The sequence below is a fragment of the Pelophylax lessonae genome, assembly GCF_965119305.1.
Source record: "Pelophylax lessonae genome assembly, chromosome: 7".
Lineage (NCBI taxonomy): Eukaryota > Metazoa > Chordata > Amphibia > Anura > Ranidae > Pelophylax > Pelophylax lessonae.
In genome coordinates this window covers 232,914,638-232,937,506 of record NC_138774.1, presented here as the reverse complement: position 1 = coordinate 232,937,506, position 22,869 = coordinate 232,914,638, and the positions used below count along the sequence as shown (strand labels likewise).

At 42.4% G+C, this 22,869-nt stretch overlaps 1 protein-coding gene across 2 annotated transcripts in view; it reads left to right on the top strand.

The window, feature by feature from the left end:
* Positions 1-22,869, top strand: part of FGD1 (FYVE, RhoGEF and PH domain containing 1) — a 283,074-nt gene that overhangs the window by 206,228 nt on the left and 53,977 nt on the right. For both annotated transcript variants that reach the window (XM_082264429.1, XM_082264430.1), the window contains exons 2-3: positions 5,979-6,170; positions 13,728-13,902. In XM_082264429.1, the coding sequence (XP_082120555.1) occupies positions 5,979-6,170; positions 13,728-13,902 (367 nt within the window). The remainder of the gene's footprint in view (positions 1-5,978; positions 6,171-13,727; positions 13,903-22,869) is intronic.

Sequence of the window (22,869 nt, the reverse complement as noted above, 5' to 3'; positions counted from 1 at the left end):
AACATGTCCAATTGATTACATATCTTTGTATGCTCCAAACTTTATGATAAGATCACTAAAATTGTAGTGCAGACAAGGTTATTTAAAGTTTGAAAGTCGCCATTGGACATATACAGGGATCTTAATCCCTTAAAGCGGAGTTCCACCCAAAAGTGGAACTTCCCCTCATTTGCTTCCTCCCCCCTCCGGTGCCACATTTGGCAGGGGGGAGGGGGGAATTGGTTGCTGTTTTTTACAGGTACCCTTTTCCACTTCCGGGAGACAGCACCGCAGCGCCGTCCATCAGACGTTCCATCCTCCTTTCTTTCCCCCACCGCCGAGCCTAGGAGAATATGCAGCGCATTTCGCGCATGCGCAGTAGGGAACCGGCTATGAAGGCGAAAGGCTTCATTGCCAGCTTCCCTTGGAAAGAATGGCGGCGGCAGCACCCGGTAGCCGATCTGAAAATCGGCTGGGTGCTGACATCGCGGGCTCCCTGGAAAGGTAAGTGTCTATATATTAAAAGTCAGCAGCTACAGTATTTGTAGCTAAGAAATAATTTTCTCCAGGCGGAACTCCTCTTTAAGAAGGAACTTCAGTTTGATTTTTTTTTTAAGTTAGCAAATACAAATACTGTAGCTGTAAACTTTTAAAAACCAGGTACCTACCAGTGCCTGGGGTCCAGCACTGTCTTCCTGGAGCCAGTTCTTCCTAACACTATGGGTCCCCAGCGCTGCCATCTTGGATATGGGAGCCTGAGAAACCACAGCTGGCACCTCTCTGCGCATGTTTGAGCTCGTGCAGCGCTTTGTGAATTGTCCTGCAGCCTCCTGAACCATGTGACATCCTGAACCATGTGACATGTACCAGAAGGCTGCAGGAGGCGGTGGGACAAGAGACGCCATCCTTGCTTAAATAAACCTTTTTACCCATCGCCCACCCCCCAAACACCTGTTAGTCAATTACAGGCGGGGAAGGGAGCAAACAAGCAGGACTTCACTTTTTGAGTGAAGTTCTGCTTAAAGGACTAAAGGACGAAAGTAAAACAAATCCCAATACCCAAAACCTGTTTTGCAACTTAGGCATCTGTCAGTAAAATTGTACATATCTTTGCAATTACTTAGTCTATCCAGGTGAAATATACCTTTTTTTAGGACAAATTGGGCTTTAATTTCTTGGTAAATGTTAAAGCGATTGTAAAGGTCCCATTTTTTTAAATTAGAATAACAGACAGGTCATATTTACCTGCGTGTTTCTATAGGGGCACTCGTGTGGGCTCGCTCCCAAGCCACCCTGTCTGCATATATGTACAAAGACTGCAGGGCTTGGCCCTGCTCCCTCATCACAGGATTTGATTGACAGGAGTAGGAGCCAATGGCTCCCACTGATATCAATCTGCCCAGCGAGGATGGACAGAGCCAGGGGTGCTCTGGTGCACATTGCCGGATTGAGATTGGGCTCAGGTATTATTTTACCTTGGAATGCTTTTTTTGCATTTTTTGCCAGAGAATGCATTAAGGTTAAAAAAACCTTAGGACTTTGGAACCACTTTAATGGATATATTCAGATTTATTTTTATTATTAAAGGAAAACTGGCCCAAAACTGTATATATATATATATACCGTATTTTCCGGCGTATAAGACGACTGGGCTTATTAGACGACCCCCCTAATTTTCATCTACCGGTAATACTTATGCTTAGGTTACCTTGGAGATATTATACTTGGCGTATAAGACGACCCCCCATTTTTGGGGGATTTTTTTGAGGTTCAAAAGTAGTCTTATACGCCAGAAAATACAGTATATATATATATATATATATATATATATATATTTTTTTTTTTTTCTAATTGATTGCATATTTCCTGCCCATCTTGTTGTTGTTTTTTTTTTTTATCCTACCTAAAACACACACACCAAATAAAAATCTTTTTTCAATCCTGCCTAAACACACTGATCATGACCTTTGACCCAAAACCTGACATTGACCTAGATCAAACCCTGATTTAGCTTATTTATCTTTATTTATTTGCATACAAACGTTTTTGTTGAAATACTTATCCTCTAGCAAGGAGAAGAAGATACAAAGGGATTCATTTAGTAAAACTGGAGAGTACAAAATCTGGTTCAGCTGTACATAGAAACCAATCTGCTTCCAGGTTTTTTGTTTTTTTTGTCAAAGCTTAAAGCAGAGCTCCAGGCTCCTTCAGAAAAAAAATTCAAAACCAGCAGCTACAAATACTGAAGCTGCTGACTTTTAATATTAGGACACTTACCTGTCCACAAATCCAGTGATGTCTTCACCTGAACCTTTTTTCAATCAGCTCTGGGGTGCTACACAGCTGATTTCCTACTGCGCATGCAAAAACGCGCTGTGCTTTGTAAATGGCCCGGTGGCGGGGGAAGGAGGAGGGGTGACCGAACTTCCGGCTGAGTTTGCCATGGCAAAATCAGCCAGAAGTGGGAGCAGCAGGTACCTGTCAAAACCAGGTACCCCCCTCCCCCCAAAAGGCGTCAAATTTGGCAGCGGAGGGGCAGGGGGGAGGAGACAAAAAAGCGTAACTTCACCTTTTGGGTGGAGCCCCTTTTTATCGTTCCCCCTACCGCTCTCTGTCACAATCTGCAAGGAAGTTCTGTGAATGGAAAACTACAAGGTCCGGTAGCCTTTGCCGCTGTCGGCTGGTAGTTCTCAATGAACTACCTCTGCGCTGTTGAGCGCTGTTGTAATTCATTGTTGCTTTGGGTGTATGATGTCGGCCAGACAGCTTACACACAGAGTCTGCAAGAGCCCTGCATTGCACTCATGGTCTGCTGAACGTGGGTGCAATGCTTTCCAGGCCCCCAATTAAAAAAATAATAAATACACTTTTTTTTTACCTGCAAAAAGGTGTGCATTTATTATTATTTTTAAAAAGGTGAACTTATCCTTTAATTGAACAAGCTGAAGTTAGAAGCTGATTCTCTACCATGCACAGCTGAACCAGATTTAGCATTCTCCAGTTTTAGTAAATCAACTCCAATTTATCATTTTCTCCAGTCAAGAGGGAAAAGAACACAGGGGTGAGTTGTTTAGTTAGTGATTATCGTGATAGCCAGTCACAGACTATCACAGCTTTTATCTAATCAAGAGGCGGTCCTCCCACTTCCCGATCATTAGTATGAAACTACTTGATTTTTTTGTCCTGCAGGTGATATGGCGGCTAGTGTTAGACTGAACGCCATGTGTAACATGTAGACATAGCACCAACTGAAAGTCTCTATTGATGTTAAGACAGCAGTTGCATATGTTTTCATAGAGTGATCCAAGTATGTAACACTGATTTATCTCCAGTGAAAAGGGCCATTGAGTGTCATAAAAGAATAATACTATTTATAACTGCTGTCTTTATTGGGTGGGACAAGTATGCGTTATTTTTACAGCTACAAACCTGCATAACAAAGACAAAATGAAACGAGATGCTTGTGACTTTACTGAGCAAACAGTGCTGGATTGGTGGTGAAATCTATAGAAAACCGAGATACCATTTTTAGAACTTCATTAGACTTTTGCTAAACAGGAACTGTAGTTATTATAATACGTTTTTTGTAGCTATATGTGAAACTGATCCTCTTAAAGAAAAGGTATAGTGTTTTCTGTTTTATTATGTTACAAATTAAAAAATTGATATTAATTATTTTAATTCATAAAATGAATAAATATTAGTAAAGAATAAATGTTCTCTATTAAAGCGAAGTTCCACCCAAAAGTGGAACTTCTGCTCATTTGCTTCCTCCCCCCCCCCCGGTGCCACATTTGGCACCTTTCAGGGGGGAGGGGGGAACGGGTACCTGTTTTTGGCAGGTACCATTCTCCACTTCCGGGAGACGTTGATGCCGCACCGTCCCTCAAAGTTTGGCCCCCTCCTCCTTCCCCCGCAGATCCAAATGCACAGCGCGCTTCGCGCATGCGCATTAGGGACACGCCCGTGAAGCCGCAAGGCTTCGCTGCCGGGTTCCCTCACCAGCAATGGTGGCTGCAGCCCTCGACAGCCAATGGAAACATCGGCTGCAGTGCCGAAATCGCTGGACTCCAGGACAGGTAAGTGTCCTAATATTAAAAGTCAGCAGCTACAGTATGTGTAGCTGCTGACTTTTAATTTTTGGAGGGGAGGGGAGGGGAGGGGGGTGAGGCTGGAACACCACTTTAAGTTTTCCAGCTGGCAGTTACAGCTCTAGACTAATTTTTACATGTTTTCCTGTCTCTTTTCTTACCTGCTCTTTTGAAAAAAAGACTGTTGTTTACAGAGTTCAATAGCCCATGTTGAAATTTAACACCTCCTAGACACCTCACTCCTGTGTCCCAAAACAGTTACATTCAAGGCATGCCGTGAATGGTAACTGTCCTAGCTGCTTGTTTTCTCAACCAAACTGTCAAGCCATCAAATGGCTGGTGTCATACCTGATCATATGGCAACTGCAGATCAAACAGAGGCTAAGATGGCAGCTTCCTTGGCTGCAAAGTTTAGGAGAGTTTAGTTCCACTTGGGGTTGTAAAGTCAGAAGCTTTTTTTTATCTTAATGCTTTCTATGCATTAAATGAAAAACCTTCTGTGTGCAGTAGCCCCCTCAGCCCGCCTAATGCTTACCTGAGCCCCCTCTCGATCCAGCAATGTCCACGACTGTCTCACCCGTCCGTAACTCCCTTCCTCATTGGCTGAGACACAGCAGCTGCGCTATTGGCTCTCTCTGCTGTCAATCAAAGTCAGTTAGCCAAGTAGTGGAAAGGGGGCAGGGCCTAACTGCAACCTCTGTGCCTGAAATAATACACAGAGCTGTGTCTCGGCTCAGGTGCCCCCATAGCAAGCTGCTTGCTGTGGGGGCTCTCAAACCAACTGCACAGAGGAGGTAAGTATAACATGTTTGTTACTTTTATTGAAAAAAAAAACGAGACTTTACAATCACTTTAGGTGAATGTTATTATTGGGAGATGCCTTTCCAATCATGTGATTGCTGTGATTGGCTGTCATAGAGGTCAGATAATTGGAGCCAATCCAATTGCAAACAGCGACTGAGAGCTGTTGGTGAGCTCGGTCAGTGTGCTGTGACCACACGCTCAGCACAAAAACTCAAAGCGTTATTGACGCAAATGTGTGTTAGCTGGGCGTTAAGGCCTACCCTCTGTGCCGCCGCATCCATGTGGTATGCAGTTGGCAATAGGTTAGATACACAGTTGGTAAAGTCAGTTTTCCCCCTCTCTGCTCTACTCAGACTAAGCTGTACAGAGTTTTAAACAGAAAGAAACCAGAGTCTGAAGGCAGACAGCTTCTGCAGGGGTCCATTTTTAGAACTGCCATAATACTCTGTGAATCCTGTGTCATGGTTGAACCTTATTTATAAAGTAAAGATTTTATATCGACTCTAAATAAATTACATAAAACATTTGTTTAAAAACGCATAATCAAAAAAAAAAAAAATCCTGACGTAAAGCTAATATAGTTTCTATTATAGTTTCCCTTGAAATCTAAATATTGTTAATGATTATTGTTTTCTGAATTAAAAAAAAACAACTGAATTTTTGTGTATAGTTTGAAATACCTTATTTATATAATGATAATCTCCCTGCCAACCCTAACAATACCCACAATGCTCCTGGTAGCCAAGGACAAGCCTTGGTTCTAAATCATATGAAGAAGGTTACAATAGTTTTGTTTTTGATTGCAAAGGAAGACCTGGAATAATTCTGTGATTTGGCTGTCCTGAGATATATCCCACTGATTCACCTAAGGTCTACTTCAGTGATTCTGAAGATGTAAGTTCCAAGAACACCAATATGCAGGAACCCATATTAACTAGTCTAGAAGACCCACCAATAACCTGATATTTGATTGGCTGCCATAGGTTGCCATTGTTCTTTGCACTGTTTTTATTAAATCATTCCATATGTGTCAGAGTCTTTTCTCTTCTGAATCACTCCTCCTTGTCATGACTTTGGTTGCTTACCACATCCTTTTCTTTCCAGGGCCCCAGCCCAAGCCTCAAGTGCTTGTTAAAAGCCTCTCCTTGGAGCCAGCTCATATCCCAATACACCCAGAGAAACCCCAGAGGCTCCGATCTGATCCTGGAAACTCCTCTGACTGTAATGGGTCTGTCCCAGATCCCTGCAACCCCAAGCCGGCTCCTCCTAGACGTCCAGCTCACACCAAACCCGAAGGTGACTCCTATTCTTCTTACTCATAGTCGTAATGCATATCTATCTATCTATCTATCTATCTATCTATCTATCTATCTATCTATCTATCTATCTATCTATCTATCTATCTATCTATCTATCTATCTATCTATCTATCTATCTATCTATCTATCCTTTTTGTTTGTCTGAAACTATTGCATATAAGTGTAAAATATAATGTAAAATATATGTGTATACATAAAATGCACTCCTTATTAGTAGATGTCAACCCCAACTGAATGACATTTAGGGCCTTGTTCATAAACCAGTGAATGTGACTTTCACCAAACATTTACTGGTGGTGAATCAATCACTGTCATGTACAACACATGCACCGGGAAGATTCACTTGCAGTGAATATTTTGGTGAATGGCATAATTACTGATTTATAAATATGCCCCTTAGGGCTCGCTTACAGTTGCGGTGCCCGCCGAAGAACAATCTACAGTGGATCTCTTTTCAGAGGCATTTGACAGGCTGTGAGGAGGCATTAATATTACAATGTGGTAAAAAATGCTGCTCAGCCACGTGTTTTTACGCCCCTTCCCCCAACCGCAAGTGTAAACAAAGCCCTAGTTTCTTGAGCTCTGTGTATGATAAATAATTGACAATTTTTTTGTTTATTAAAATTTTTGGTTTTGCTTTTTGCTTTTTTTTGATTTTACCTCTTTTTCATCTTATGTTGAATCCCAGCCCTGCGGATCGCCTTCAGCTTCCCTGCAGCTAGAGATGGTTGCATGACATTTCTCAGGGCAGATTTCCTGATGGTGACAACAATGAAACATGCCTGTGCAATGTGCATTAGCACAATTAGCACAACTGCTTATCGTGTCAACGCAGCAGAACAATTGGGAGCCAGGGACAGCGCATTGTCACCCCATAACAGGAAGTGTCTGTAAAAAATATTGAAAATCGCTTTTAGCGTGTTATTAACATGTTAATGCTGATATGAGGGTCTATTGATTAGGTTTACATATACACTAAAGTTTATTTTATGATGCCAGTGGGGAGATTTCGCTTCGCTTCCTGTCCCAAAGCCAAAACAGGAAGTGAGAGGAAATCCCTCCAAAGTGAGGAAATCCCTGTTTGTCACCAGAACTATTGTCCCCATTGGAAGATTTTGCCTCTATTCCTGTTTTCGTGATAACCCAAAATTTGGGATTACAGTTACCAGGACAAATAGAGATGGCGAATTCCCCTAACAGTGGCACAGACAGGTGTTCCAATCCCTCTCCACTCCATCCAAAAGCAAAAAAAAAATAGTTCTGCCTTTAGCTATACTTTAAGTTGTCACTTCCAGCTAACAGTAGTTTCAGGAGAGCAGCAGTGAGTGCATGGATGTCTAAAGACATTTTTTAAACTTCAGTCTGTTCATGTAGCACAGTACAGAAACTTGCAAATATACAATTATATAAAGAAGTATGGGGCTAAAAAAATTAGGAAATATATACATTGATAGCCACAATCTTCCAGGCATTGCTTCAGTGGCTTTCTTTTTGCACACTGAATACGTGGGGTCGCTCACTTTGCACCGCCACTTGCCCAGGGGGGCCCTACATGCCCAGCGACTCATCCCCAGCCAAGCATTAGTCCCTTTTCCTGTGTGCATCCCTCCACCGAACTTAGCAGGTGGCAAGCGCCTGTCGGCCCTGCGCTGCTGTCAGGCCACTTGAGCCGTGGAGAGGAAGCCCACAACTGCAGGAACGCCTGTCCGCCTCCATGGGAACAGGCACACACAGGACAGTCAAGCCTGACAGGCGTCTGTGTGTGTGTGTTCACCGGACCCAGCCGCCGAACTTGGAAGCTGTCATTAGCCCAGCACTGCTGTACCAATAAATATCGCCTTATTGATAATTTGCATTTTTATTTTCGTGGGTGATTGTGTAGGCAGGGCCCCAGTGCACTGCATTGACCGGGGGCCCTTTAATGCTCTTAAGATGGCACTGGGACACCTTGTACTTTTAAGACATTCTTTGGAGGAGGTGGTGACCATGATGTCACCCGATCCTCCTTACCACCTTAAACTTGTATTCATTAAAAACGAGGCATTCTCTGAATGGTGGATGTGTGTACAGTGTGCAGAGGGAAAGCCACTGGAGCAGCACCTGGAAGATCATGGCTTTTACTGTATGTTGTATGGACTACACCTCCAGTGGCCCTTCAACTATCAGATGTGGGTACTAACATCAAGCCAAGCTGGACCAATGTAAGTTTTTGTAAAACAGATAATTCCTGGAGTTCTGCTTTAATCATTTCACTGCCAGAGCTGTTTTTATCATTTTTACACACATGTTTAAAAAAATAGTTTTAGGCCTGAAGATTAGTTAAAACCCCCAAATATATATTTTCAAAAAGCAGAAAAGCAGACAACCTGAAGAATAAAAAATGTTTATGTCACATGATATTTGTACAAGAGTTTCAGTTGCAAATACATTTAAGTTAATATTAGGGCACAAAAACGCAACATATTACCCAACTTTTTGGTAAAATATAAAAGATGAGGTTGCGCCATGTAAATAGATACCCAACATGTCAAAATGTAACCCCCTGATGCAGTGGCGGCCGTCTCGTTAGGGGCGCAGGGGCGCCGCCCCATCATCCATGCGTCCAGCCCCCTAATCTGCATGCAGGGGCGCCGGACGCATGGAGATCAATGGGGATTTTTTTTTTTTCATCACCTGATTAGAGCCAGAGGCTCTAATAGGGCGATGGAAAGGGTGGTCCCAGGGCGCAGAGCAGTGCGTCCCGAGCCCACCCATTGTGTGACAATAGCGAATGAAAATTCACTATTGTCACACCGATCCTCCTCCTGGCCAATCAGGAAGCGCGTCCGATACGCGCTTCCTGATTGGCCGCAAGGCAAACCCCATGCCATTGGCCGAGGAGGAGGCGGGACCGGAAGTACTGGAGGAGACGCGCCGGGACCGAGCAGAAGAAGCTGTTCGGGGGACTGAGGAGCATTGCTGCCGCTGCTGCTCCAGGTAAGTAAGGGGGCACGCACGCTGATCTCTGCATTGGGGACATGTATACTGGTCACTGCATTGGGGGCATGTATACTGTACTGGTCACTGCATTGGGGGCATGTATACTGGTCACTGCATTGGGGGCATGTATACTGGTCACTGCATTGGGGGCATGTATACTGTACTGGTCACTGCATTGGGGGCATGTATACTGGTCACTGCATTGGGGGCATGTATACTGGTCACTGCATTGGGGGCACGCACGCTGATCTCTGCATTGGGGACATGTATACTGGTCACTGCATTGGAGGCACGCACGCTGATCTCTGCATTGGGGACATGTATACTGGTCACTGCATTGGAGGCACGCATGCTGATCTCTGCATTGGGGACATGTACACTGGTCACTGCATTGAAAGGGGGCACGCTGGTCACTGTGCATTAATAGGGGGCACGCTGGTCACTGTGCATTGAAAGGGGGCACGCTGGTCACTGTGCATTAATAGGGGCATGCTGGTCACTGTTCATTGAAAGGGGGCATGCTGGTCTCTCTGCATTGAAAGTAGGCACGCTGGTCTCTCTGCATTGAAAGTAGGCACGCTGGTCTCTCTGCATTGAAAGGGGGCACGCTGGTCTCTCTGCATTGAAAGGGGGCACGCTGGTCTCTCTGCATTGAAAGGAGGCACGCTGGTCTCTCTGCATTGAAAGGGGGCACGCTGGTCTCTCTGCATTGAAAGGAGGCACGCTGGTCTCTCTGCATTGAAAGGGGGCACGCTGGTCTCTCTGCATTGAAAGGGGGCACACTATACTTTAATTACTGAAGGCCCCTTTCACACTTTTGAGACCTCAAAGTCACGCAATTTTTTTACAGCGTTTTTTGCCGCAAAGCAATGCCTATTACATTTTTCTGTTTGCGCCCCCCCCCCCCAAAAAATTTTGAGAACCAGCCGCCACTGCCCTGATGTCTCACCTGCCTTCCATCGAAGCTAAATGAGCCACAAGGGCCAAGGAAATTGTTACCAGAAACTGATAGTGATGTTTTACAGGTCGCTTCCAGGTTAATTCCTGCTAGGGAGAGTTAGTGAACAGACGCTCAATGGTCTCCCTCCCCTCTACTTTGCAGCAAGTGGGAAAGCAGAGTGACATGACATGAAGCAAGGTGAAGTCTTCTGAATATGGACACCAAAGGCAGAAAAAAAAACTGACAGATATTCTAAGCTTTTCTCATTTAGCTAAGTGATTTTGTTTGAGTTTTAGCTTGAGCTGCCTCAGTTGCTTTATAATAAATTGATAATAAAGGCATCTTGGAGTATTTAAAGGCTCTTAGAATGCAGCCTTGTGCTTTGATATAGTCACAAGATTCCTAATAGGATTACATTTTACACTTATTCCTATTATGCTGTCCACATGGAGGCTCATTAAAGTACACTGCTCAAAAAAATGAAAGGAACACTTTGAAAACACATCAGATCTCAATGGGGAAAAACATCATGCTGGATATCTATACTGGTATGGACTGGGAAATGTGTTAGGAAGGAAAGGATGCCACATCGTTTGATGGAAATTAAAATTATCAACCTACAGAGGGGTGAATTCAAAGACACCCCGAAAATCAAAGTGAAAAAAATTGATGCAGCAGGCTAGTCCATTTTGCTGAAATGTCATTGCAGCAACTCAAAATGGTACTCAGTAGTTTGTATGGCCCCCATGTGCGTGTATTTATTTATGCCTGACAACGTCGGGGGAAGGTTCCTAATGAGATGTCTGATGGTGCCCTGGGGTATTTCCTCCCATATCTGGACCAGGGCATCACTGAGCTCCTGAACAGACTGAGGTGCAACCTGGCGGCGTTAGATGGACGGAAACATAATGTCCCAGAGGTGTTCTATTGGATTTAGGTCAGGTGACCCTGGGGGCCATTGAATGGTATCAATTCCTTCATCCTCCAGGAACTGGCTGCATACTCTCGCCACAAAAGGTTGGGCATTGGCATGCACCAGGAGGAACCCAGGACCCACTGCACCAGCATAGGGTCTGACAATGGGTCCAAGGACTTCATCCCGATTCCTAATGGCAGTCAGGGTGCCATTGTCTAGCCTGTAGAGGTCTCTGCATCCCTCCGTGGATACTGTAAAACCATTCCTATTTTGGGGGTTGTCTCATTGTTGCCCATCTAATGCAACTGTTGTTAATTTAATTAACACCAAAGCAGCTGAAACTGATTAACAACCCCCTCCCGCTACTTAACTGACCAAATCAATATCCCAGGAGTTTAATTGACTTGATGCTATATTCTAATTAAAAAGTGTTCCTTTACATTTTTTGAGCAGTGTAAATCTAAAGCCAAACTTTCCTTTTTTTCATTTTGGATAGAGGAAGGAGGGAGAGGGGGAATTGTTACAACTGTCATCTGTGTCTCCCTCTTGAGATTCCTCTTTGTTTCCTGTCCTGTAGACTCAACAGGAAATGTGAGGATATCTTTCAAACATGAGTAAAACCCATGTTAGACAGTCACAGGAGCAAGTGGAAGATGTCTCCTTTTACTGTTCTGGTGGCAACTCAAAAGTTTACCCATCACTTTCATTTCTGGGGACCAGGACAATTGAAGGACAGTGTATTTCCCTAACAGGGACTCAGACAGCAATAAAAACCTGACAGTGGTTGCATTCCCTCACCAGTCTATTAAAATCTAGTTTGAAAATAAAAAAGAAATGTGGTGTTTAGTTATACTTTAATGTTTAGGTAGGCCACCATAGCTGCAGAAGCCCTCAAGCTATAAGACAGTATAAAATTGCAGCAACTCTAATTTTCGAAATAAGAAAAAAAAGCATCTCAGACAGTCAAAACACATTATTTTGAAGTGTTACTAAACCCACAACAGTAAAATCAGTCTGCATATGCAGTAAAGCATGCTTGTTATACTCACTGTGGAACCTAAGGGGTTAATTATTTGCATTGTGTAAAGGCTGTTTGATCCTGTCTTCTTTGATCCTCCTCTTCTTCCACTGTTCCCAAACCATCTCTTGATTGAACAGAGCCTTGGGGGCAAGCTGCACATGCTCAGATTGGTGTGTATTGCTAGAGAGTTTTTTCTTGGAAGGGTGCATGTGATCAGTGCAGGGCCATCAGTGGTATCCAGACAAAGGGTCAGGGGTCCTGCTGTCTCATAGGACAATCAGGGGAGAATGAAAACAACTTCTACAAGCTTTAACCTCCCTGGCGGTATGATTATGTCAGGAATTACATACCAAAAGCGGTACAATTCTTTTCATGGAAATTTGGCGTTATGTATTATAGGCCTACAATTCTTAGTAATTACTGACTTAAACCTGACCAAAACAAGAGTCTAGTAGACATCCCAGATGTGATAAATTTGAAACACAAACACGTGAATTATAATCGAATCAATAATATTATTTTATTATTTAATATATAATATATATAATAAAATTATATTATTGATTAGATTATAATTCATGCATTATATATTATATATAGATATATGTGTATGTGTGTATATATATATATATATATATATATATATAATATATAACGCATGAATTATAATTGAATCAATAATATAATTTTATATATATATATGTGTGTGTGTGCATATATATATATATATATATATATATACACATATATATATATATATATATGCATATATATATATATATATACCGGTATATATATATATATGCATATATATATATATATGTGTATATATATGCATATATATATATGCATATATATATATATATATATATATATATGCATATATATACATATATATGCATATATATATATATATATATATATATGCATATATATATATATATAATATAAAATGTGTTTTGTGTTTTGTGCAACGTTTTTTTTTTTTTTTTTTTTGAATTTCCCTCCCTAGTTCCGCTCCCATGCAGCATTGCTGCTGCAGGGAACGGAACTAGGAAGTGATCACACCGACGGAGGGCGGAGGAGCGGCAGGACTCTCGGCTGGCGATCACAGCAATGAGAGATCATCGCTGGATCGCCAGGATAAGGTAAGAGAACACCGCTGCGCTCTCTGTACATCCACCCCGAGCGTGACTCGGGGTTACCGCTCCTGATATAAAAAATCAACCCCGAGTCACGCTCGGGATTACCGCCAAGGTGGTTAACCCACTGGTGTCAAACTGGCGGTCCTCCAGTTGTTGCGGAACTACAAGTCCCATTAAGCTTTGCAGTTACAAGTATGACTCCCATAGGCAGAGGCATGATGGGACTTGTAGTTCTGCAACAGCTGGAGGGCCACCAGTTTGACACCCCTGCTTTAACCAGACACTAATAGAAATCACAAGACTGCTATATACTGCTAATGAGAAAAGGTATTTAACAGTTTATATTTACTAAAATAATTGCATTTCCATGTTCTGTGTACTGTGGGAGACCAGATATGGTGAATGCAGGATTTGGGTTTAGTAACACTTTAAATCTGATGTACACAGATGTCTTCTGTTCTTTGTATCTTTGATAAAAGTGTTAATGTTCAGTTATAATTGGAATCTCATCCATCTGCTTTCTTTTTGTACAGTTCCTCCAAAGCCCGCACATCTGCAGAGCGTGAGAAGACCCCGGCCTCCAGGTCATATTCCTCCACCCCCTTCACGTCCGTTGCCAGCAGACCCCCGACTCTCACGGTTGTCTCTGCGTCCGGATAAGGATGGGACTCCCTCAGCAGTTACCTCCTTGATTGAGAAATTTGAGAGGTAAGTGCAAGAAGTTTATATTGTGGGATAATAATAGCAGATAGACAACTTACAATTTTAGCAGGGAAACTCCATTTACATATAAAAATACATCAGTTAGTGCAGTTACATATTTATTGAAATATATTCAAATGTATTTAAAGACATCATTTGTATGTACCCGAATTGGACTTGTCATCGGTGTCGTATAATCTCTGTACAGAAGCACTCAGGCTAGGTAAGTGGGAACACCAACCAGGTATAAATATGGAAAAGAACAGGCGTCGCTGTAGTAAGCCAAGACTTTATTGCATAACAAACACGATATAGTAACTTACATGAGGGATAGCTTTAGTCCATGTTCCGTGTGGTGGTAGTTCCTTGGATGTAGCCTCCAGTGTTCTGGCCATCCTGCAGCCAGGAAGTGACGTTCCAGGAAGCTAAACCAAGGAGCTGGTTAAACCGGAAGCCGCAATGGAGCGCAGGCTAACCGGAAGTGACGTAACGCGTTTCGGAGCATGCGTACTTGGCTCCTTCTTCAGACGTTGGCTGGTGCCGGCTGGCGTCGAGGAAGCGCCAACGGGCATTTCAGAAGTAAAGTCCCAATTGTAATTAGTTCAAGCCTCAAGGAGTATCCCACCTATTCCCTTCTCTCATCCCCCTTATTCCAATAAAAACCACAAACAAAGATGCCGGAGTTGTCGCTGCTTCAGTTGTCACACCCAGGGTCACAGCTCATAGGGGCTGGAGAGATTACCGGTACTAATGGCAGACCCACATCAGGCCATAGGCCTGGAAATCTTGCTACATTTACTCTTGTGTTCAGCCTTAAAATGGAACTCCAGCCAAAACTTTTTTTGTTTCACCCTAGGCTCACATACGTGCATTTCTGCAAGCCAAGTTTGCACGACCACAGCGGCCTATTCATTTTATTGGGCTGCCATGCCTGCGTTTTCCACAGAAAAAGGTGCATGCACCTTTTTTAAAATGCAGCCTGCAGGGAAATCTCATTGTCAAAATTTCCCCGCGCTTCCCGCACACGCACTGCGATTTTACATGTGTGGGGGTGTCATTCAGAATCAATGGCAGCCCAGCATGTTTTCACTGCGGGTGAGGAAATCGCCTTGATTCCCGCAGCCACACGCAGAGGTGTAAACCAAGCTTTAGAGTTTGGTAGGATTAGAGTCCGTGCCTGTTGTTTTTTTGCAGTTTTGCTCAGTTTAAATTTCTTCTTACTTCCTCCTCTAGTAACAATGGACAACAGGACAGGAAGCGAAGTAAAAAATGTCTAATGGAGATCAAGCATTAAAATGCCTGGTGTATTATGGGTTGTTGGATTTAGAGCTGAACTCCAGACACAAAAACTTTCATTCAAAATATATTCCTCAATAGCCACAAAGGATATAAATCCACTTTGTGTGCACCAGATGCCTTTGCAAACTCAGATATTACCCTGTAAAAGTAGTAGTGACATCATCACTTTGATGCACATAGCTTTAGTAGAGTAGAGCTGTAGGGAGGGACCCGGCAGGCCCCACCCCCTACAGGCTGCCTACAGATGATTAGAGGAGGGGGCGGATACAAGATCAGTCACTCTGCACAAGGAGAGAGAGCAGCAGAGACCGGTCTTTATTACAGGAAGCTCCCGCACAGAGGCAAAGTTTCACTCTTCATTACTGTACAGATCTGAAAGAAATGCAGAAAGCAAACCAACATTCGTATAAGAATACTCATGGCTCTTGTAATTAGGCAATATTTGCTTATCCTGTGGTCCAGCTTTATAACATCTGCTTTTTTTACTCATTCTTCCTGAGATATTTACTCCCCTCACTTCTTGTCTATCATTGGGACAGGAGATGAGGAAAAAACGGACTCTCTGGCGGTAACAGACAAGAAGCAATACCTATTAAACAGGCCTGGCACTTAGATAATGACAGACATGAGTAATATTATATCTGTATGTCTAGCTTCATTTTTAGGTATACCATATTTTTTTCATGTGATCTTCAAAGGCATATGAACCCATTTCTGTTGCAAACCAAGCTATGTTCTGCTGTGAAAGAACTCAATAAAGAATATAAAAACTCACCAAATGCTTTATATTTGATAATATTTCCAAAAATGAGCTATAGTGCTCAATGTTTCAATGTTTGAATATTTGCAGTATATAAATAATGAACAAAAATTGTGTACAAATATCAGAAAGCAAATGACATCAAATCAGTGCTGTCCAAACAGAAAAGTGTCCGTGAAAATTAAAGAGATAGCCTTTTTCACCCGAATATGATCCATACAGTGGTATCCTTTACTCCACCCGAATATGATCCATACAGTGGTATCCTTTACTCCACCCGAATATGATCCATACAGTGGTATCCTTTACTCCATTCGAATATGATCCATACAGTGGTATCCTTTACTCCATCCGAATATAATCCATACAGTGGTATCCTTTACTCCATCCAAATATGATCCATACAGTGGTATCCTTTACTCCATCCGAATATGATCCATACACTGGTATCCTTTACTCCATCCGAATATGATCCATACAGTGGTATCCTTTACTCCATCCGAATATGGTCCATACAGTGGTATCCTTTACTCCATTCGAATATGATCCATACAGTGGTATCCTTTACTCCATCCGAATATGATCCATACAGTGGTATCCTTTACTCCATCCGAATATGATCCATACAGTGGTATCCTTTACTCCATACAAATATGATCCATACAGTGGTATCCTTTACTCCATCCGAATATGATCCATACAGTGGTATCCTTTACTCCATCCGAATATGATCCATACAGTGGTATCCTTTACTCCATCCGAATATGATCCATACAGTGGTAGCCTTTACTCCATTCGAATATGATCCATACAGTGGTATCCTTTACTCCATCGGAATATGATCCATACAGTGGTATCCTTTACTCCATCCAAATATGATCAATACAGTGGTATCCTTTACTCCACCTGAATATGATCCATACAGTGGTATCCTTTACTCCATCCGAATATGATCCATACAGTGGTATCCTTTACTCCATCCGAATATGATCCATACAGTGGTAGCCTTTACTCCATCCGAATATGATCCATACAGTGGTATCCTTTACTCCATCCGAATATGATCCATACAGTGGTAGCCTTTACTCCATTCGAATATGATCCATACAGTGGTATCCTTTACTCCATCGGAATATGATCCATACAGTGGTATCCTTTACTCCATCCAAATATGATCAATACAGTGGTATCCTTTACTCCACCTGAATATGATCCATACAGTGGTATCCTTTACTCCATCCGAATATGATCCATACAGTGGTATCCTTTACTCCATCCGAATATGGTCCATACAGTGGTATCCTTTACTCCACCTGAATATGATCCATACAGTGGTATCCTTTACTCCATCCGAATATCGTCCATACAGTGGTATCCTTTACTCCATCCGAATATGATCCATACAGTGGTATCCTTTACTCCATCCGAATATGATCCATACAGTGGTATCCTTTACTCCACCCGAATATGATCCATACAGTGGTATCCTTTTCTCCACCCAAATATGATCCATACAGTGGTATCCTTTACTCCATCCAAATATGATCAATACAGTGGTATCCTTTACTCCACCTGAATATGATCCATACAGTGATATCCTTTACTCCATCCGAATATGATCCATACAGTGGTATCCTTTACTCCATCTGAATATGATCCATACAGTGGTATCCTTTACTCCATCCGAATATGATCCATACAGTGGTATCCTTTACTCCATCCGAATATGATCCATACAGTGGTATCCTTTACTCCACCCGAATATGATCCATACAGTGGTATCCTTTACTCCATCCAAATATGATCAATACAGTGGTATCCTTTACTCCACCTGAATATGATCCATACAGTGATATCCTTTACTCCATCCGAATATGATCCATACAGTGGTATCCTTTACTCCATCTGAATATGATCCATACAGTGGTATCCTTTACTCCATCCGAATATGATCCATACAGTGGTATCCTTTACTCCATCCGAATATGATCCATACAGTGGTATCCTTTACTCCACCCGAATATGATCCATACCGTGGTATCCTTTACTCCACCCGAATATGATCCATACAGTGGTATCCTTTACTCCATCCGAATATGGTCCATACAGTGGTATTCTTTACTCCATCCGAATATGATCCATACAGTGGTATCCTTTACTCCATCCGAATACGATCCATACCGTGGTATCCTTTACTCCACCTGAATATGATCCATACAGTGGTATCCTTTACTCCATCCGAATATGATCCATACATACAGTGGTATCCTTTACTCCATCCGAATATGATCCATACAGTGGTATCCTTTACTCCATCCGAATATGATCCATACAGTGGTATCCTTTACTCCATCCACTCCTTATTGGTGCTCACAAATAGCAAAGACAAACCAATGTGTCACCACAAAGTCCCCCCCCCCCCCAGGAATAATCTCACCTGGTGTAATGTGACCACTATAGCCAAGTAGGGTCAATAATAGATTTTTAGCCTCTCCAGGGCTACAAGCGGCGTATTCCAAGCCTCCTCTCCGCTATCTACTCTCAAACAGCCTGTAACATCCACAATATATATATAAAGGGAAAATCTGATAGTGCTTATATCGTTTTAAAATGGCAATTAATTAAATACACAAATCGCACAGGGTAATCACATGTTACAGCGCACCAGTAAGATATGATTACCCTGTCATATTACACCGGGTGAGATTATTCCTGGAGGGGGGGAGCACTTGGTGGTGACACGTTTGTCTTTGCTATTTGTGAGCACCAATAAGGAGTGGATGGAGTAAAGGATACCACTGTATGGATCATATTCGGCTGGAAAAGGCTATCTCTTTATTTGCATGGACACTTTTCTGTTTGGACTGCACTGATTTGATGTTGTTTACTTTTTGATATTTGTACACATTTTTTGTTCATTTATTTATACACTGCAAATATTGAAATATTGAGCACTATAGCGCTGCACATTTTTGTAAATTTTATAAATTTTTGTAACACATTTATTGAATTGTGAATGGTCAGTGGCTTTTACATTTTTTATTTTATTAGGTCATTAGTAGTGCGCAGTAGGGCTGCAACTAACGATTAATTTGTCTGTCGACTAATCTATCGATTATTTATACGATTAGTCGACTAATCTAACGATTATTTTTATTTTTTATTTTTTTGCTTAATTGCGTGTTTTTTGATTAGCTAATTAATCTTGTAATTAATACAGACCCCTCAGTATGGATGAAAGGATAGATACATGGATGGATGGATGAAAGAATAGAGACACGGGTGGATGAAAGGATGGAGACACGGTTGAATGGATGGATAGATGGAGATGTGGTTGGATGGATAGATGGGGACATGGGTGGATGGTTTGAGGAGTTGCTTTGAATATAATTAATGAATTAAATAGCATTTTTTGGTTTGTGACGCTCACATGCAGTAAAGTTCCGTTGTAAAGTGAACCTGTCACCAGAGAAAAATGGAGGCTGTCAAAGCAACGTCACATTCTGCAAATGCTAGTTACTTGGCTGTCATGTTTATCCTCCTGCTTTAATACATGGTATCCTTTATCTGGGACAGGATATACATAGGAAACGTATACATCATCTTATCATTGTGACAGCCAGACAACCTGCATCTTCAGGAGTGGATTGGGGATGACAGTCTCCATGCTTCTCTATGGATAGGTTTGCTTTAAAGAGACGATAACATAGTTACATAGTTACATAGTAGGTGAGGTTGAATAAAGACAATAGTCCATCCAGTTCAACCTGTGTAGGTGTGTGTGGCTGTAATCATCTCTCCTACCCCTGAATGTTCTGATCCTTGAGATGCACGTCCAATAGTCTTTTGAAAGCCACCATACTACCTGCAGAAACCACCTCTTGTGGTAGAGAATTCCACAATCTTGTAGCCCTAACAGTAAAGAACCCCCCACGTTGCCTGAGGTTAAAACGCTTCTCCTCTAATCGCATTGTATGCCCCCGAGTCCTCATGCAATCCCTTCGACTAAACAGCTTTTTTTCTAAGCTGAGATCCCCATCGAGATATTTAAAAATTGCTATCATGTCCCCCCTCAGGCGTCTCTTCTCCAGGGAGAATAAATCAAGCGATTGCAGATGCTCTTCATAATCAAGGTCCTCCAATCCCCTAATTAGTTTAGTTGCCCTTCTCTGGACTCTCTCCAGCTCCAACACATCCCTCCTGAGGACTGGCGACCAGAACTGGACAGAATACTCCAGATGCGGTCGGACCAGAGTTTTATAAAGTGGAAGGATTAACATTTTGTATATTAAAAAATATATATAATCATGTTGGGGGGACCATGTGACTGAGGGGGGAGGGGGTACTGCCTACCCTGGAGTTGTGTTTGAAATAACTAGAAATGTGCAGGAAATCCACCATACAGAGTTTATTGACAAGTAATAAATATCAGTCTCAGGCAATCACTCTCAGCTGAGTCCAATGAGAGATGAAAATGAGGGTCACATGGCGTTCTATTACACTTCATAGAACAAAGATTGCGACTTCTCTGTCCGCCCTTATAACAAATGTAAAAAATGTGGCAACAATCAAAAAAAAGAAAAAAAGGGCATTTTACTAACTTTTGCACCTGCAGAGCATTGCAACCACATCACTACCTCAGTGTGCAGAGCGTCGATCGCCTCCGGGATGTCATACCGCTCACAGACACTCTGGACTGGAGCGCAGTGGGGGCCGGGGGCGGGGCAGTGCAGCCTGCAGCGCCCCCAATCAATGTAGCGGCCCGGCCGGAATGCGAGCAGGGGGCGTGTGACGTCACGCGTGACGCGTCGGCGCTTTTCACGCACGTCGACAAATTTTTGTAGTCGACGAGTCGTGACAGCCCTAGTGCGCAGGTTTTTTATATAAAGGCTTTAGATTTGTGTTGTCTGCGAGGTGCTACACCTTCAACTTTTCTATGCACCTGGATACCATTTATTGTGTTCTTTTGGGGAGTGCTGGGAAACTAGGGAGTTGATTGACTAAAGGCAAATATGATGTTCACTGCAAGTGCAGTTGCTTTAGAAGTTAATAAATAAGCAGAAGCTCTGCTGATTTCTATTATCCAATCATGTGCAAGCAAAAATGCTGTTTTTTTTTTTTTATTTTTCTTGCATGTGATTGGGTATTATTTGCAAAGCGAAGCTTCACCCCATTACTAAGCACTGGAGCAACTGCACTTGCAGTGCACAGTATATTTGCCTTTAGTAAATCCACCCCTTTGCCTTTATGGTCAAATTACTTGTCCCCATGCTGACGTCTATGTCTCCATAGACATAAGGTTTTCATCTCCCAGTACCAGCGATATTTACAGAACCAAATGACAATCTGATTATATAAGACACGTTGGAATAAAGTGTGTGACCTTGAAGGACCTTTGTTGGGAGAAAAGGCCATTATCCACTTCAGTTTTAGATTTTTCTCCTAGAACATTAGCAGCAGGTCAGTTAATGTGCACTCATCATAAGAGTTATATGGAGGCTGACTATTGACCTCATTCTGACAATGCTGGTTTTCTAGCTGTTATTCTACCCTCTCTCTTTAATACTTCCTGAATCACTGATCTAGAACAATAATGTTGGATCATGCAAGTCACTGGTCCTTTATCTGTATACTTCTCTTAGGTTATGTAGCAGCATTGTCAGAGAGATCAGCAGTGGGAGCCTCCATGTTTCTCTCTAACATATTACCTTTTAACATGGTGTTTGCGGACATCTGATTGCTGTAATGCCTATTGAAGCATTTAGCCCTCAACAACCTGACCTTAAAAGGGAAGTATGGGGTTAAAATAAAAAAAAACATACCTTATACTCACATAGGTGAGTATATACAATTCAATGCTGCATCTGTGGCCCACTGGTTGTACACTGAGAACTGAGTGATCAAACACCACTGATTGCTTAGTTCTTCCCTCCGCTCTGAGCAGAGATCTGTGGTTGTCAGTCACGGGCTCTCTGCTCTGCCCCTCCACACTCACTGGAGCTCTGGGGAGGGAGCGGCTGGCTCAGCCTCCCAGCAGCGCAGCTAAGAGACTGAGCTAGCTGTCGGTCCGGGATCTGGCTTTACAGTTGGGGTCTTTCCCCAGACTGGACCAGCTGAGTCAGCCAACAGTGGGCTTTAGGGTCACAGAAGTGCAGAACGAACTGCACTCCTGTGATCAATACAAGTTTGGCCAAAAAAGTTTTGGCCATATTACTAATTTAAAAATAAACCAGTGGCCATGCTATTAACATTCAATAAGTGGGCTTCAAAACAAGCTCTCACTCATCTCTATAGATGCAGGCACTGTGGAGCAATTCATCCTTAAATCTGAATATCAGGTATGGTTTGTATTGCATTACATTGATCCAGCATAGGCCAATGTAAGTATGCATAATCCATACCTGTAAAATCCCTGTGGAAGCTGGAAGTTGCTGTAGTAGTTGCCGCTACAACAGTGATGACCGTGATCTTCCGGTTCTGCATCATAGCATCCATAGGGGTTGCTCGCCTGGCACACCTGCCATTCAGAGAATGCCTTGTGCTCTGTCATAAATGTCACTGTATGCATTGACATATCTCCTTAGACCTAGTCAGTCTGAGCAGTATGGTCACTTGCTCACTTGGCACCATCCACAGGCAGCTTAACCCATCAGCAAGACACAGGAGTTGAATCTAACACATTTTTATTTAACTGAAGAAGAGAATGACTTTCCTAAGCCACGCCCCTGTGAAGAACTAACACTGAATGAGGAAACATGGAGGAAAAAAAAAAGTCTAGCAAGGACTGAAATAACTGGCAATAAAAAGGAAAGAAGGACAGAGAGAAAAAACAAAATCACATAGTAAACAAGTTGTATTGGGCCAAAACCTCCACTTGTCCAGATGTCAGCATATTACTGAACAATAATAACAGA